The sequence below is a fragment of the Notothenia rossii genome (assembly GCF_949606895.1).
Source record: "Notothenia rossii genome assembly, chromosome: 11".
NCBI lineage: Eukaryota > Metazoa > Chordata > Actinopteri > Perciformes > Nototheniidae > Notothenia > Notothenia rossii.
This window is the reverse complement of record NC_136910.1, coordinates 26,237,004-26,255,512: the sequence shown is the minus strand read 5'-3', so window position 1 is coordinate 26,255,512 and position 18,509 is coordinate 26,237,004. Positions and strand designations below refer to the sequence as shown.

The 18,509-nt window shown below is 41.4% G+C and overlaps 2 protein-coding genes across 5 annotated transcripts in view; one reads left to right on the top strand and one right to left on the bottom strand.

Moving 5' to 3' along the window:
* Nucleotides 1–18,509, bottom strand: part of LOC307024606 (uncharacterized protein) — a 402,876-nt gene that overhangs the window by 257,569 nt on the left and 126,798 nt on the right. The gene's annotated exons all lie outside the window — the stretch shown is intronic.
* jmjd1cb (jumonji domain containing 1Cb) overlaps nt 1–18,509 on the top strand; it is a 136,538-nt gene that overhangs the window by 23,642 nt on the left and 94,387 nt on the right. Inside the window, exon 1 of one of the 4 annotated variants that reach the window (XM_079659354.1) lies at nt 14,262–14,529. The exons of 2 other annotated variants lie outside the window; for them this stretch is intronic. Coding sequence is in view for 1 of the 2 variants with exons in the window: in XM_079659353.1 (XP_079515479.1) it covers nt 17,077–17,157 (81 nt within the window). In the remaining variant the exon portion in view is untranslated. Of the gene's footprint in view, nt 1–14,261; nt 14,530–16,931; nt 17,158–18,509 lie in introns of those variants that run through there. One more of the 4 variants, XM_079659353.1, reaches the window with a different exon arrangement.

The following is an 18,509-nucleotide window of genomic DNA, read 5'->3' as shown; positions in this document are numbered from 1 at the left end:
CCCTCAGAGAAGGAGAACATGTCGTGTCTTTCAGGCATGTCCTTTCCTAACAAAAATGACAGGAAACATAAAACATATTATTGCAGAAAAAGTTCGTTATTTATGAAAGCGGTGTGTTTGTGTGTTTAGGGGCTGTAGATATAATTATTTTGTAATTGTAATGTTTTTTTTTTATTTCAACAGTGAGCCACAAAGACAATCAGATTATGAATGAACAGTATGAAGTTCATCAACATTGAAATATATGTTATCAAAATAATATTTAACTGTTATCAAAACATAGTGCAACTGTAGAAGTTTGCTCTGTTGTCTCACTGAAAGAATAACTTTTACCACGTTTTTTACAGACAATATTGAGAGATAAATAGTAGCAGTTTAACACTATGTGTTAAATATCTTTGCCTTTAATACATTAAATTAGAAAGCTGACAAAATCACATTGCTTGTTAACATCTAAATGTAACTTTTTGCATGGAAAAACCCCTCAACTTCACTGATGTGTAGGTGATCTAGTATTGTTTAATGGAATGTATATCAGTGTATTAAAGTCAATACTTCATTTATTTAAACCAATATCTTTCTTGATTCTTTGTACAGTATGAAAAAAAGAGTCTTTGTACCTGAGCTGAAGTTCACTGCTGTGAGGAGTCCAGTTCTGTCTCTCACTCTCTGGTCCAGCCTGTCTGCATCACCTGGACACCTTAAACCAGGGGTGTCAAACTCAATTTCATCCCGGGCCACATCAGCATTATGGTTGCACTCAAAGGGCCGGTTGTAATTTACATAAATATACATATGTAAATATATAATATATATTAAATAATGTATTATATTACATTGTTGGCCCCGCATTGGATTATTATTAGATCTGGTAATATCTTCCTAAATACCTACGTCGGAAAGCAGAAGTCTAGGGCAAATAATTGAAAATAAATATTCAACAATTACACCAATTGTATTGTACATTATATTCTTTGCAAGCTCTTGCGGGCCACATAAAATTAGGTCGCGGGCCGGATTTGGCCCCCGGGCCTTGAGTTTGACACCCCTGCCTTAAACAAACAGATATATATGTAAAGTACCATGTGTACAAACAATATAACTGATTCTCTTCTGTTGAACTGGTTGGATTGTGTATTGTCCGAGTCAGGGTCCTTTTTATTCTATGCTTACTGTTTATTTGATACCAATTTGGTAATACAATTAATAAAAACAACAAGGTTTGGTTTTGTTCTTCAGATGTTAACGTGTAAGCTCAATAAAGAACTCCAGCTCAAACAACCATATTGTCTGTATCTAAGTAATCATCTTGAAATATGACATTAATAATTGTAATATACAAACATGTTATTGTGAGGTTGATTTCACATACACTACTTCGACATTAGCTTGTCTACATACTTGAGCATAGCCAATTTAAATTAACCTTAGCGATGCATACAGTTCCTACAAAATAATCTTCTCTCTAAGTTACAAGGATGACCTTATTTTATCAACCTCAAACAGAAGCCGTTTGTTCAACAGTATTATCCCACTTAACGCTTAACACTTGTCTATTTAGTTTTAACCTTTATAAATATAGTCTATGATTTTAACTTGGAGGCTACGATTAGCATCGTTAGTACCGATGTAGCTACCACTCGCTTACACGCTAACCCAAGCCTTACAATTAATTACGTAGCTGATTAAAATCATTAACACATAAAAAAGTACTAGAATTTCACTTACCGCATTCATGCACCGTCTGTTTCAACCGCAGAGCGAGTCACAATAGTCCGATATATAAGCATGAAGAACAAACAAACACGGCCGGGGGCAAGTTGTGTTCCCTGGATGAGCTGAACAGGCAAAGTGCCTGTAGCTTCACGGAGCAGCTAGCAGAGAGACAAGAAGCTAACAGCAGCAGTCACTTCACAGAGCCGTCACTCAATGTGACCACGCCCTAATTTATGCAAAAACTTTAAGACCTAATATAAATAAAAGGGTCGTTTTAGAAAACAATTCACTCACAGATCCATAATCATGAAGGTGGAATCTAACTATATTCATAATAATATTTATTGCATCCATGGGTAGAAACATGTTTTTTTCTACTGTAAAGTTGGGCATTTTAACATGGGGGTCTATGGAAATTGCTCCTTTCTGCAGTCAGTCCCTATCGGACAATATATGAACTGCAGTGTGTGCCACTTCCGTATTGGCGTCCCGGCTCTTCCACATAGTTTGCCGCTTGGTGTGAAGGGTAGACTTTTTTGAAAACGCATACTGTGCATAAACGCAAACGTTCCCGTGTGAGCAGCACCTTACTGTTGCCTCTTTTTACCCTCTTCCAGTCATTTTCCTTTCTCTCTCAGTCTCATGGCAGTGATGTGAATTCTACAACTTTAAGTGTTTGTTGGGAAACTGCTGTATTTTGTGATCCTCTTGGCCTAAAAGTGACCGTTAAAATTCATTAGAAAGATTTGTTCTGCTTTTACAATCTTTACATCATGACCATGTCTTTTTTAAAGGTTATTTAAGTAAATAAAGTCATATTTGGGATTTACTTTCTTGCTTTTTTGCGCCTAAATGATTGATGGTGTGAAGAATGTTTTCTTAACTCAGCTTGATAATTGTTCACATTTCATCAGATGCTGATACATGATCAGCTTGTATTTGGACAAGAAGAGATGTCAAAACTAAATATAGATACATTTACCTATAACACCTCACCACAGTTCATCATCTGAGATATAATGAATTTGGTAGAAAATATTTGCTAAGTTACATATCCAGTAATTACGGAGCTATATTAATATTCATTAGAAATGGTGTTTGTGTCTACATGATGTCAGTCAAACATTTTCTCTGAGAGCTCTGTTTTTGGTCTTAGCAATCCTCTGAGGGAAATGTCGGTCTCTTAGCTGTTAAGTGCTCCACTATGTTCAAAAGCCAGTCTAACTGTGTCTGCTGTTTGCTGCTCAGCAGGTAGTGTACAGTGGCTTTTTACAGCCTTTTCACTGGAAAGAGCTGCTGCAGCTTAAAAGAGCTCTGTGAGAGGTGAGAATGACTGAAACAGTGAAGTCACAGACGGAACAACTGAACAGTGAGCTGAAAATAACAGTTTACTCTTGTTGAAATACACACACAATTTGTTAGCATTTGTTAGTCTCTTTGGTCTGTGGTGGCTCTGGTTTAGAGTTGATGTGGTTTCACCATGAATCACAGGTGTGGCTCAGCAGACTGCTTCTCAGAACAGAGTGACTTCTCCAAATAATAGTTGAATCACACACACACACACACACACACACACACACACACTCACTCACTCACTCACTCACTCACTCACTCACTCACTCACTCACTCACTCACTCACTCACTCACTCACTCACTCACTCACTCACTCACTCACTCACTCACTCACTCACTCACTCACTCACTCACTCACTCTCTCTCTCTTATTCCTCAGTCTGTGTGTGACATGGGCTGTGATGACACATCTCCTTCCTACACACTCACACACACTATTACACCTTGTATGTGAGGGCAGCTGCCGACATACAGGATGTGATGTAACGTTCTTTTGTAATAAAGGTCTTTAGTGTAAGTGCTATTTGGAAAACAATACCAAGTCTCATAATGTCATAATTATTATAGCTGCCTCTTTATTCCCTCATCCGTATCCCTTTGTTCAACTGGAACTAACAAATGACATACTGACTCACTTTACCATATATTACTCTATATCATATTTGTCTTTACAGTCAAGTTTATGTCACACTTTTACTCCCATCCACCAACACTGGCTCAAAGGATTGTTTTTTATTCTACGAATGTTGTAATTGTAATTGAATATTTTGGCACAAGCTAAAATAATCCTTTATCAGTGGCTTGATTTATTTTGACTAGTATTAACAACACCACCAGTAGACACAAATGTTTATAGAACAAACCTTACACTGCTCTGTCTCGGTCTGTTGAGTGTTACAATTCTTAGTGTCAGTGTAGTGATTCTTTGTTACCTTTTATTAGCGAAGTGTACATATCACTAAAACAATACTTCATGCTATTTCAGGGGGAGCACATTTTGTATAGGGTTTAATAACTTCACATACTGTTATCCGTTGCAGCAACATGTCACCTCCTTTCTTCTCAACATTAGATATCATATCATTTTAAAATCAAATGAACAATTTTGAATGGGTTAAAAAAAAAACAGGGTCAGATTGCAAATGGAAATCAAATCCCTGGCGAATCGATTTGCACCACATACAGTAGAGGCAAACATCATATAAACAAAACCATTTGCCATCTTTGATTATCAACCTTGGCAAGAATGTCCTAAAATATTTTGCACATCATCCATTCCTAGTGTCCAAATCAGTTTCATGCCGTTGTGGTCATACAAAGCTTTTGTTTAAATTTAGAAAATCCAAATAGCTGTTTCACCCTGGTTTCAGGCAGCTTTGCATACCACAGGTAACATTTTTGGATTGTGGTCTGGCATGGGACAGTCAGCTCCGCTGATCAGATGCTTGTTAACTACGCACACATATGTAGCGGAGATTTCGGCCCATCAGTCACAGCTGACAGTTTCTCTGGGTGCATAGACTGACAAATTAATGGAGCTAATAAAGTTGATAGTGTCTGTGTTTATCTGCTTATTAGTGGCCTCCCCTCACTGACACACAGCTTTATGTTACACTCATCAGTGTCTCCTCCGTCATTGACATCACTCCAGTACTGAAGCAGAGTGCCAGCATTACACAACAGCAGAGGGAATAATGAAGCTCTGCTGGTTCATGACCTTAGCACAAAAGTGAAACATCAGCCAACCAACATCAGAACACACCTTGGCTTAGACCAGGGGTCTGCAACCTTTTTGACCAAAAGAGCCATTTTGCTCCTTTTTCCCAAACATTTTTTTGTCTGGAGCCACAACACATATTTCATAGCTTGATAGCTAATAAATTTGTATTTATTGTTATATCAGACAAAAACTACAGTTTTTTTGCATTTATTAGGCTATTTATTACAATATATAAAACTGTTAACCTCTAATAAGAAACAAAGAACTCATAAGGAGAATTAAAAATAATACACAGGCCTACTTTAAAATAAATTAAACAGCACTCGGTGAGTCCTCTGCACATTTGAAGGAAAAAAAATATTATTAAATTGGGTCCACTTTGAAATAAATAAAACATATAGCTGCACCCTAAAAATAGTTAAAGGTAGGGTAGGTAAGAATGGAGAAACCAGCTCGAGTGCGCTAGAATTTGAAAATACACAACCGGAAAAAATATGCCTCTTCCTTCAGACTTCCTCACAGAGGCCCTCCTCCAACACACACAAACGCGCACATGACCAATGAGGGCACGAGATAAATGTGTGCACAGATGGAAGGCTGACAGGCTGACAGGCTGACAGGCAGGTAGGCCATCCAGTTATTTTAGCCGGGCCGGCTCAGATGATTGGTCGTGCTTTTTACAGCGCTACGGCTTCCAGAGATTAATTTTTGTATGTATTTATTGTCAAAGCATTTAATATATTCATTGCTATCAGGACGTTAAGAGCATTCCATGGAATATAACAAGTGTTTTCTGAAATAAATTACATACCCCATTGAATTATGACTGAAGATCGTCAGCTGTCTTCCTCTCCGTGTTGTTCCCGTTGTTTCTCGATACGTAAAGGCTGCAGTGTAGCACCTTTGACAACTTCTCTCTACATATCAAACATACCGGTAAACCAGCATCGTTTGCTGTGAAAGCATATAACTCGGTCCACACAGAATTAAATCCTGTGTTCCTCCGGTACTTTTCTTTGATTTATCCATAGTTCGCTCATCGAGCCGGGGGTCAGGTTATTCACCCGCAGGAAAAGGCGCTCGCGCGGGACCGTAGCAGGATGTGACGCATATTTTAGTTGACCTAATTAAAACCGTTTTGTTTTTTATTTATGTGTCACAGTATCACCTCAAAATACAAGATACGAAACATTTTCAACCATGCAACAAAATATAAATAGTCCTACAAATACTTTTATTTTATTTCCTTCTTATTTTTTGTCTAAGCTCAAGGGAGCCAGAGCAGAGGGCTTAAAGGGCCGCATGCGGCCCGAGGGCCGCGGGTTGCCGACCCCTGACTTAGACCATAACAGTTCTGAGCCATCGCAGCCATGGGACCATCTTCCTGCTAGCTAACACTGTTTTGGCAGTTTTGGCGCAGTGGTTAGAGCGTTGATCATCAGATCAAGGGGCGTTGGTGAACTCCAGCTCGAAACCCGCCTCGGCCGCCACTGCGTCAGGCCGTTGTGTCCTTGGGCAAGACACTTTACCCGCATTTGCTCCTGTGGGTAATGTCCACAGTAATGACTCTTACATGTCTAATATGTGTAATGTGTAACTGTAAAGCGCTTTGAGCACCTGTAAAAGCGCCCTAATAAAAAATGTACTGTAATATTATTATTATTATTATTATTATTATTATTATTATTATTATTATTATTATTATTATTATTATTATTATTATTATCCATCACTGGCAGCCTGTACCTGGTGTTGGTGTTCATCCATCAGCACCTCTCTGCTGTGGCCTTCTCCAGCACTGACACAGGATCAGATTTCCTCTGACACTGCAGAGGACCCCCTGTGCTAACACTAGCCTCTGCTGTGTGTGTGTGTGTGTGTGTGTGTGTGTGTGTGTGTGTGTGTGTGTGTGTGTGTGTGTGTGTGTGTGTGTGTGTGTGTGTGTGTGTGTGTGTGTGTGTGTGTGTGTGTGTGTGTGTGTGTGTGTGTGTGTGTGTGTGTGTGTGTGTGTGTGTGTGTGTGTGTGTGTGTGTGTGTGTGTGTGTGTGTGTGTGTGTGTGTGTGTGTGTGTGTGTGTGTGTGTGTGAGCAGTTGCATCTCAGATCCAGATATTACATCACCTCCCTCTCTCCCAGAGAGCGTTGAGCGCTGTGTGAACTCATTACAGATATTCGCTGCAGACTCCCATCAGAGACGCAGAGTGAATTCCAATGACCCGACGACACCCAGGGGCCGAGGCAGAGAGTGTGTGAAAGTGAACAAAGAGAATGAAGGGGGATGCAGTCGGAATTGTCAGAAAGAAATGAAAGGATGTAGGATATAACAATTATTACCTGATAATTAACCTTTGTCTAATAAACTTTTACAAATATAGCACGAACGCACTATGGTGAAACTCTTATCCAGCCCTTGCTCCACTGGCTGCTAACCGCTAACTTAAACTATCTCCTACGCCAAAGACATCTAGAATAGAGTCGTGCAGGAATGAGAGTTAAGCCTGGAAATGAGTTAGCAGTTTAGCACTTTCGGGCTCCCTCATCTTTAAGTCAGTGGGTTGTCGACTTAGTTGGATTGATGCCTAAAATAAGATCTGTGGTTAATACTAGCTTGTGAGATTTTTACATTTGATTCTATTACATAAAATATGACAGTAAATAACCCACTGGAGAATGTCTGAAGCATTTATGTTCCTTAAAAATGGCAGTTTAACAATCGCAGTTGACACTTTGTGCATTAATGGCTATTGGGAACCCTGTAGGTTAGCATGGGGAGACAGACTGCTGGACTTTTGGACAGGTCACATGACTCTGTGTCCGTCTGCCACCTCTGTAGCTAAGGCAAATGGTGCAGTGCAGCGTTTAAACTACACTCTTCCAACTGACACACACACGCACTCACACACTTTCGTGCTGTGATCTGGCTGGGGGCCCATTAGCGGCTACACACTAACATTATCCAGTAGGGCTCTCCTCTGTCCTAGTTTCTGAGTGAGAGAGGCAGACGGGGAGGGAGAGAGGCAGTCATTTCACAGATCTGGTTTATGTTGTGAACTAAAGGGTTTATCTTGTGTGTGCTTTTTAGAAATAAATTCCCAAAGAGGTGTTATCTGTGGATGCTGCCAGTAGGGAGGATTTGAAGCAAGCATCCCTGAGGAGATGCTAAAAATATTTCCCAAAAACAAACCTCCCAGTCCTGGTGATTTGGGATGAATACATTTCTATTTCTACTCATTTTCCCACCAAACGTCATAACATGATGACAGATTCATGTCAGGTAGATGGGCTTCTGAAAGCACCCTTTATATTCCCATCTGATACATGTACCGTCCAGGGGTCAGGTTACAGGTAGACGGGCAGGGTTGTAGTTGATAGGGAGGAAGGAAAGGGAAAGTGTAAGTTTGTATTATCTGTGTTTGACTTCTCAGACAGCGTAAGTCCTGCTACGTTACCTAGCAACAATGGCCCACTTTGTAAAATGAAATACAACACGCGCCCATGCTAACAAATATATACCAGCAGGCATCTTGTTAACTGGTGACTATACTGACTCTGTTTGTGATGACACGAGAACACAGTTGTGGGTTTGTGTGTGTGCAGCTCTTTCCTGTAATATATCCATCTCACAGCTTGTCTTACACTCTCTCTAATGTGGAGAACGTGTGTATCCAGAGACTCATTTAGCATTTCAAAATAAGGAAACATGGTTAATACTGGCATTTTATGACATACACCACGTCAGTAAATTCCCCACTTGAGAACTTCTGAAGCGTAAATGTTTCTGAAAAACGTCAGTTGCTAACAAAAGGCTAAATGAGACAGCCAAACGTCATCCTGCCAAGCATTAGCCAGCTTTAGCTTAGTGGAGGTGAAGTCATGTGACCATCATGTAGTTTGTTTATAGCATTATAAACAGCGTTATAGTTTATAGCAACGATAGCTGTCTATATCTGGCAATTGCATTCAGTCTTCAACAATTCTAAAAGTGTTGTTAATGTGTGGAGATTATCCTGCTGAACAATACGTGTATGCAAGGGTGTAACTTTGGTTTGAGAAGTGGGGGGGACACGAAACAGGGGGTCCTCCGCAATGAAACATTTTCTCAATTGAATTCCATTTCCTGCCTTTCTACAAATATATTAGGGACTATAGTGTTAACAAATCCAATACAAATGTGTGGTGTATATAATGAGTGTGCACACTTATCTAGTATCCTATCCATGTGAACCTGTTTTATTTGATGACCTCACATCCTCTAGGGGGGTCTGGCCCCGGGAAGATGTTTTTCTTTAAATTGAAGTTGAATGCATCAATCTGGTGCACTTTGAGGGCAACATTAAGAGATTTATGGATACTAGGGATGTGCATCTCCATCACTGAGGCCGATGCGATGCGCATCTCGATACGTTGCCACGATACGATACATTAACGATACCTTTGAAACACCAGGTGATGCGATACGATACGATTCACCCCTGTTGCGATACAGTTCGATACGATTTGATTCAACATTATGCGATTCGGGGCGATACGATGCGATTCAACACGATGCAAAAATAATGATACTTCAATATGGTACGACAGAGGATTTTTGTTTTATTCCTTATATGCAGAAAATCATACATGAACAAAAAAGTGCTTTACATATTTGGTACTGCACGTCCCATCATGCCGTTTATTTTTTTACCTTTAAAAGCTCTCCAGAGTTCAATTGTATAACACCTCACAGTTAAACAATGTAAGGATGCATTGCTCATGATTAACAATGTGCAAATAACAGCTACCATAGAGCAATGCCCATACAGCTGCCAGCCTGATGTGCTTCACACTCAGAGGCTAACTCACCAGTGAGCAGAAAGCAGTGGTTTCTATCTGAACAATAAAGAAAACAAATAACCTTTCACAAACAGGTATTTCATAACTGCTTACAGTAAGGAAGACATCTAAATTATTATTGGCCGTCACAGGCTGCTGTAAGCTAAACACCTCTCTCTGACAGAACACCTCACTGAGTGATTTAACTCATATGTCTCACTTTCAGGTTTCTCTTTTCAGCCGCAGACCCCACGTCGCCTCTTTATGTGCGTCGCTAAGTTCCTCGTACTACTTGTGTACTTTAAAGCGGCTCGGCATCGTTAACAATTTGCGAGTGATTTTTCAAGTTGACCGTCTGTAGTAATAGTGCCGCGCACATATACCATCAGGACGTTACTGATGGGGTGCGGCTGCGGAGTGATACTGTGTGTATGCAAGTCCGCATCTAGGACGGATCTATGTATCATGGCTGTAGACCTGTTAAGTAATAAAGATACCTCATACAAAGGTCTACGGATACCTTATTACTCTCCATGACCTGCGGTCAACTATATAGCATAAATGACTATTACACCGTCTTTCTTGAACAATCCGAAGTGTTGCCAAACGTTTGATTTGTAGGTATTTTTCGGTGCGTTGTGTTTCTCTTTCTCCTCAAATTCCGTGTGTGTTGATAACTGAGACTCTCGTTCTCCGTAGTGGCGAAGCAAATATCAAAGATCGTCTCTGCTGAGCGTTGACAAGATGAGGGGATTTTATATTAATTAATCGTTTTTTTACCGATGCAAAGACGCTACGCAATCGATGCATCGCGAGTTCAACCCGGTTCAACCCAAACTGTAGCCGATGTGCACTCTTTCAACCGGTGCACTCGCATCTTGAACGTTTATGCCGGTGCACCGATGCGAATCGGTGAATCTTAACATCTCTAATGGATACAGCTCTCAACACACATATGAAACAGAACTGTATATATTTAAATAATCAAAAAACCATTAGAATATGCTAACAACCAATAACAAATCATTGATAAACTCCTCTCTCCTATCTTTATCTTACCTAGTCTGCATTATTTCTTTTTATTAGACTAAAGTTTACAATCTAATCACTTTACCTCCCTGAGCTGACGTTAACTCTCTCAGTCCGACAGGAGAGGACTCTCCCTCTCCTTATTGTTGAAACAGCTACTAATCTCCGTTAGCTCGAAGCTAGCACCAAATGCTAACAACAACACCCGTAACTCTCTCTGTCTCTATCTCTTTCTTTCTATCTCTCTCTCACAAGATGCGCTCGTGCCACACACACACAGACGCTCCTTCGTGAATATGACCGCTTGCGTAAAAATAAAAATAATAAACACATTTAAAAAGTGGGGGGGACACAAATGGGATTCTGAAAAGTGGGGGGGACATGTCCCCCCTGTCCCCAGTGGAAACTACGCCCATGCGTGTATGTATGATGAAAGTGTGTGTGCAGCCCTTTCCTGTAAGGTATCCGTCACAATTTGTCTTACACTCTGCTACTGTGGAGAACATGTGTATCCAGGGACTCTTTCAATTGTTTTTTGAATGAGTTTTTGGTAAGTTTCCTGAAATAAGGAAATGTGGTTAATACTAAAAGGTTTTGAACACTGGAGTGGACCAGGCTGGAGCTGCTGCCTTGCTAATGAGAGTGTTACCCAGGCAGAGAGTAAACTGTGTGAGATGTAGCTTTTGTGGAAATTGGGTCAATAAACATTCCTGTACCCCTCTACCTCTCTGTCTGCCCCCCCCCCCCCACCCCCCCCGGAGCAGATGGAGCTCTAGTGTAATCTCCTGCCTTCTGCGATCTGTGTGTGCATGTGTAATTATAGCTTACCTTTACAGCTAAGAGGGCAGCACAGAAGCACCTCAGGCCTCACACTCTTACACACGCAACCTTTATACTCATTTTAGATCAGACTTTCTGAAGTCCTTCCTATGTTGATGCTAGTGTAGAAAGTAAGATGTAAGAATTGGGGAGTTAGAGAGGGTGTCATACTAGTTTTACGTACCTAGGACTAACAGTGCACACACACATATACAGGTTTAAATAGCAGGTGTGTTTGTGTGTGTGCATTTGTGTGACTGTTGCTTTAATCCTGCAGGATATTACTGCTTAACTGTGTGTGTGTGTGTGTGTGTGTGTGTGTGTGTGTGTGTGTGTGTGTGTGTGTGTGTGTGTGTGTGTGTGTGTGTGTGTGTGTGTGTGTGTGTGTGTGTGTGTGTGTGTGTGTGTGTGTGTGTGTGTGTGTGTGTGTGTGTGTGTGTGTGTGTGTGTGTGTGTGTGTGTGTGTGTGTGTGTGTGTGTGTGTGTGTGTGTGTGTGTGTGTGTGTGTGTGTGGGTCATCCCACTTTCTCACTAAACAAGGTTTATCTTTGTCAAGACCTAGATATGTGGGCACGGTCCTCCAGTGCAAATCCACACGTCCTCCAGCAAGGCTACTGGGACCTAGTGTCTTTATCCAGTCAATGTTCTTAATGTATCAATCTCAAACCTTATCCCCATTGGGATTAATCTCTTTAAAATGATGTCAGAGATGACTGGTACACATTCTGGAAGTTCACAATTTCCCAATAAGATACTTTTATGCAGGAGGAAGTGTTTGACTCCACTGCCTATACCCGTCACCGTGTAAAACTTGGGTGAACTGTGATTTTAAATGACAAGTATATGGATTCTGTTTGGAAAAGTTCCCTCTCCCTGTTGTTCTGCAGCACAGCAGTGACTGTAGGTATGTCACCCTAACGGTACGTCCACACAGCAGCTTTGAAAAAATCTTGAAAATCTTGAAGCCGGGCGTGTCTGAGAGCTTGGGGATTTTTCGCGAGCAACGCGACCAACAACCAATCACATGAATCTCCCGCCCCCGGCATACAAAGCAAAAAATCCCGGGGATTTTATGCGAGCAATATATATATATATATATATATATATATAAACTCCCCAAACAGGCGAAATCCTACCAGTTTCACTCACTGTCTCTGCCACCTCCCTCCATGCCTGGTTCCTCCGGTTTGTATCCCGTTAAATAGTTCTGGTCGTAAAGAACCGGGTGATTTGCTTCCGTAATTTCTCGTTTGGAATATGAGGAAATGAACTGCGGTCTGGCTCTCCAAGCTTACACACGGTTTGATTGGCTACTATGGCTAGCGCTTGTACTGTCAGATTTGCATTAACGGGATTTGATTGGCTGACGCTTCCAGCTCAGCTTCAAAAGTTGAACATTGCTCAACTTGCAAACAAACAAGGTATCTACCACAACTGTTTAAATGGGTAAACGTTTTTCGGACTACGTTGGGATGGCGGAGAAATGCACTCCGCAGACCCATGCTCACAGCGTTATAAACGTTTTTCGTGCTCAATATCAAGCCACACTTATTGTTTTTACTTTCTTTGTGAGTGTTTGTGTGTGCTCAGGATGAGTTTAGCTTGTTCTCGCTGTATCTATTTCCGACACGGAAACCCTGTCTGTCTCCTCACGAGCAGCTGCACGTCGCTTGACCAATCAGAGCACACTGGGCTCACAGGGAGTGGGGGGCGAGCTCCAACAAGCCATGTAGGACAGAGAGTGAATACACATACTATACAGAGATGCTGTATGAGAAACCAATGTGAGTTTGGAACATTGCACAGTATCAATCTATTCTAGTATACCTCAACAATGGAATTATGATCAATAGAAATGGCCATGACATGGGACCTTTAAAAGGTTTCAGCACCAAGTCCTTATATGTTCTGTATAGATGGAGATAGGGACATATTTGTGGTAAAATGTTAAATCTGTGGATTTACCATTTTGTGTTACTGAAGTCCAGGAATCAGCAACAATTCTCCACTACAACTATGTTCTTCAAAATGAAGCGATCCACCAATCTGCTGGACTGCATGTGTCTTCTCTCATATTTAGCTTATTACACTGATTAGACATAAAAACTGCTGAACATAAACTGAGCCAAACATGAGGTTTTAATTATGAACATCCCAAGGCTTTACAACATGCTTTATTTAGATTATGGCCACTAAACGTTGTTTTTAACAGTTGCCTATTTACACATCCAGCAAACACAAAGACATATTGTCATGTTTGGAGTGATGTTTGTGTCCCACTGATGTTTGGAACTCCAATATGTCTCTGTCCTTAAAATTCTGGTATGCTCTGGTTTGGACTTTCTAGCTTCTGGCCCCTTAAAAATAACAAAAACCTGCCTGTCTGATTCTGCAGATGTTAGTATACATGTTAGCAATCATACATTGTAAAGGAAAAGTGTGCCAATAAAGCTGAGTTGAACCGAGCTGAGGGGGAGGTGTTGGAGTGAGGCAGATTGCTGTATCGAGAGCCGAGAGTAAGGGAGAGAAATTGAAACAGGGCAGAGTGTGGTGAGTAAGAGAGAGTGAGTCTGCGTCACACATACACACACACACACACACACACACACACACACACACACACACACACACACACACACACACACACACACACACACACACACACACACACACACACACACACACACACACACACACACACACACACACACACACACACACACACACACACACACACACACACAGGAAGTGTGTGTCGGCCGGCCCTGCCTCCGTCCCTCCCTCCGTCCCTCCCTCTCTCTCCTTTCTCCCCCTTCTTGCGTCAGCAGCAGTTAAAATGTCGGCTGTGTAGCTCGTCCTCTGCTCTGCTTTCTCTCCATTTCGGCCATCTGTCTTTCCTTACCACAAGAAGAAACCACTCTCTCTCTCTCTCCCTCCCTCCCCCTGCCTTTTTCACCCTCCTCATCCTCTCCTTTCCTTCTTCCTGCCTCTCCCCTGCTCGCTGGATCAAAGCTAGTTTTGTCCAGTGTTTTTCTTCAGAGCCGTTGCTCCTTGACGTTGCTTGGAGACGGAGCGGAGAGGTAATGTTACACTTTTATATCTACTGTTTCTCATCGAAAACCCGTTTAATTTGAAGCAGAAAAAACAAACGGCCTGGGAACTGTGGGCATTTCCCAGAATAGTCTGTATGGTGGTTCTAATCTGTTACCCTAGATGTCGAAATGTGTGTGTGAGTGTGTGTGTGTGTGTGTGTGTGTGTGTGTGTGTGTGTGTGTGTGTGTGTGTGTGTATGTATCCTGTAACAGTCTCTAAAGATGATATAAGCTTTATAAATGGGTTGCTTCTTCTTTACCTCCTTACTACATACCTAATGTTGTAATCTATATGTAGTTTGTAATAATATGTAGTGTTCTTTGTAGAGCAGAGTGCGTCTTCAGAACCATAATTCAGAAAAACAATAGATAAATGGAAAGATTGTGTTGATTTAAGACCTATAATAGTTTAATAAGGCCAGTGGATTCACGTTTATTTGTTCCTTTCTGTCCAACTGTCAGTTTAAACTCTTTCTAAGTTATTATTTTAAGAACCATGTGTTTGCCTGCGATGTATTCTTATCTCTCTCACTGCTTCTGACACAGCACTTCTGATAGTGTTTTGAGAAGTAGGAGGCAGCCATATCTTTGTGTCTGGGTTGTAAATCATTCATATCATGTACATGGTGTGCTTCAGATGTCTGATTATTAATCTCCCAGTCTCATGTGGGAGTCTCAAGTGATTTTCTTTTCTTTTGATAGTTTAGATTTATAGTACTTTTTCACTTTTTCATCGTGATTTCATCTGCTTTGAGGCGTCACATTCAGGAAGTGTGACGCGCTGCGCTGCCAGTACACTTGTCCATGTTTGTGATTGGTCGAATGCTCCAAATACCACCCCTTTCATGTGAATGTGCACCTAACTAGATAGGGCAAAGCTGGCTTGAGTTAACGAGTTGATAACCAGCGTCGTAGGACAGTTTAGCGAGAGCGCGTTTGTTTTGGATTAGGTAAACCAGCTAACTCAAACATATCCCGGTTAGGTTGAAGCGGCTTCGTCGTACAGGCCTCCGGTCTCTTGTTGTGGGCGACCACGCTTTGTTTTGTCATCAAGCGCCTGTGGCAAGGCCCGCCACCTGTTGGGGCAAAGAATCCTGCGTTCACTTTGTAGAAAAATAGGAAAATGCCAAAATAACAAACAAGACACAACCATATTTATAGGCAATGCTTCCTCATTTAGATTTGAGGCACATAAGAAACATGATAATTCATTTTCAGTGTGTTCAATAGTCAATGATGCTGCTGATAAGTAATAGGCTGTTGCAGCATAGTCATACAGCACAGCAGTATCTGACTGTTGCCCACAACTACCATACCTGGTGATCAATGGTCTTTTAACAAACTGAGGCTGTTGGTTTGATCCCCAGCCCCTGCGCTCAACATGTCAATATATCTTGGGCAAGATACTTGGCTCCAATGGAATGGCCAAGGCCAACAGTGTGTGTGTGTGTGTGTGTGTGTGTGTGTGTGTGTGTGTGTGTGTGTGTGTGTGTGTGTGTGTGTGTGTGTGTGTGTGTGTGTGTGTGTGTGTGTGTGTGTGTGTGTGTGTGTGTGTGTGTGTGTGTGTGTGTGTGTGTGTGTGTGTGTGTGTGTGTGTGTGTGTGTGTGTGTGTGTGTGTGTGTGTGTGTGTGTGTGTGTGTGTGTGTGTGTGTGTGTGTGTGTGTGTGTGTGTGTGTGTGTGTGTGTGTGTGAGCTTCCTTGAGCAGGTGGCACCTTGTATGGCAGCCTCCGTCTCTGTATGAATGAGAGTGAATGGGGGAATACTGGAAAAGCGCTTTATCAATGTAGTCCAATTACCGTTTACCATTTTCAAATGACCTGATAACCTTGCTCCAGCTGTGGGCTATGATGTGTGTTTGTTGACTGGACTGACTCAGTCGTATAGCTTTTCTTACTTTCAGGGTGGAACCTCAGTTCCTCTTTGTTGATGTTCTTTGTGTTTGCCAGGTGTCATGGCATGTCAAATCAAATCTTCATGTCTAATAGACTAGCCATTGTCGAACAGATGCTTTGTTGCATGATTAACAGCTGACATATTTGGCGTTATGGTATTTATAATACTGTAACATGACAGCAGGGTGCAGTTAGTAATAGAAAGTAAATTCTGATGTTCAGTCTGCAGGACTGTATTTTGTAAAGTTGTCAGTGAGAGCTGTTAGTGAGAGATGGCAGCTGCTGTGTGTGTGTGTGTGTGTGTGTGTGTGTGTGTGTGTGTGTGTGTGTGTGTGTGTGTGTGTGTGTGTGTGTGTGTGTGTGTGTGTGTGTGTGTGTGTGTGTGTGTGTGTGTGTGTGTGTGTGTGTGTGTGTGTGTGTGTGTGTGTCTGTGTCTGTGTCTGTGTGTGTCTGTGTCTGTGTCTGTGTCTGTGTCTGTGTCTGTGTGTGTCTGTGTCTGTGTCTGTGTCTGTGTCTGTGTGTGTGTGTGTGTGTGTGTGTGTGTGTTCCCCTGCAGAGCACACTGACTTCAGAGTGCTGGAGTGGCACAGAGGGAAGCACTCAGACACCTGTTGGATGGAGGGGCTAGAAGAAGCAGGAACATGATTTCTGTAAATCCTGCTGAGATCCGTCATTCACCCCCCCCCTCCTTGTACCACATACCAGGCTGCTGGCAACCCACAGTGAGGGCCGGCCATGAAATAACATGTCATTCTCTAAAGAAAGTGCTTGGAAGAAACCTTTTTTTATTAATTGATTAGTAATTTACGATGATTTGTTAAATTACTACATTTTGTTTGCTTTAATAACTGACCTTTGAGGACATTTGAGCAAGTATCAAATTCAATCAGCCTGCAACATGTATGATGACTGTGTTTTACAACTCTGATTATTTACAATTAAATCAATAAACAACTAGACTAAAACAATGTGTACGTTTGTGTGTGCGCGCACTGCTACACACCCTTCAAATCTTTTACCAGAATTCATTGATATAAAATTATAAAATATCATAGGAAATGCTTATGTGGAGATTGCATTGAGAGTCTTCCTCTGTAACATCTGGCAGCTGTAATCAGGGAACAGAATAATAACATGTTTTGTAACACCACTAATATGAATCCATAAGATCACTGGGACACAAAGGTGGACACTTTAAATAATGTCTATATACCATCTCATCAGTTAAAATAAGCAGGAGTAAAGCCTTTTTTAAACCCGCTCATGGGTAAAGTGTTATGGCAAAACAAACTCCCAGCAGAGTGGTGCAGGTCACATGGTGTTCAAAGTCTGAAGGGTCAACCACCAGCAGTGACCCTGACCCGAGAGCAGGTCACATCCTGACTGCCTTCTGTGATCAGGCCTCTCAGTCATAGTCAATGAATGCTCAGGGTTAATGTGTCATTGATTTGACTCTGAGAAGAGAGGGAAAGACGGATGAAAGAGATAGTGAGAGTGAGACAGAGAGCTATTGAAAGTGTCCATGTGTGAGCAAGTGAAAGAAGAAGTGCATAGAAGGAGAGAAGTCAAACTGAACTCACTTCCTTTATTATTTCATGATTACTATTCAGTGTAGTTTGTGTGTTCCTTAGTCTTTTCTCTTTAAATGTATCTATTTCTGGCATGCGTCTCTCACTAATGATTGTGAATTGCACAAAATTCTGCTTATTTTGATAACTGAATCTACAACTAAATAATTGACTAGGCAAATATGCCCAGCATAGGTTGCAACACTGATAAAGCCTTATGAATGTGTTTCATCGTTGTGAGTTTACTCTCTTTAAGTTTTGAAGTGTCGATCGACCTATTCAACAATCACACCGTCAGTGGCACAGCAGTCTAAACCCGACCTTTGGCCCAGTTTGACAACAGGATACATGCAGTCTATCAAATCATGCCATATAAGGCAGATGGGCATTCCTGAGTAGCAATACAGTTATTAAACATTATTTAATCAAAAAATCAATAATGTACTAGTTTATTACAGAAGCTCTGTATTGATTGATTTGCATATTTGGTAGTAGTGTCATGTCTT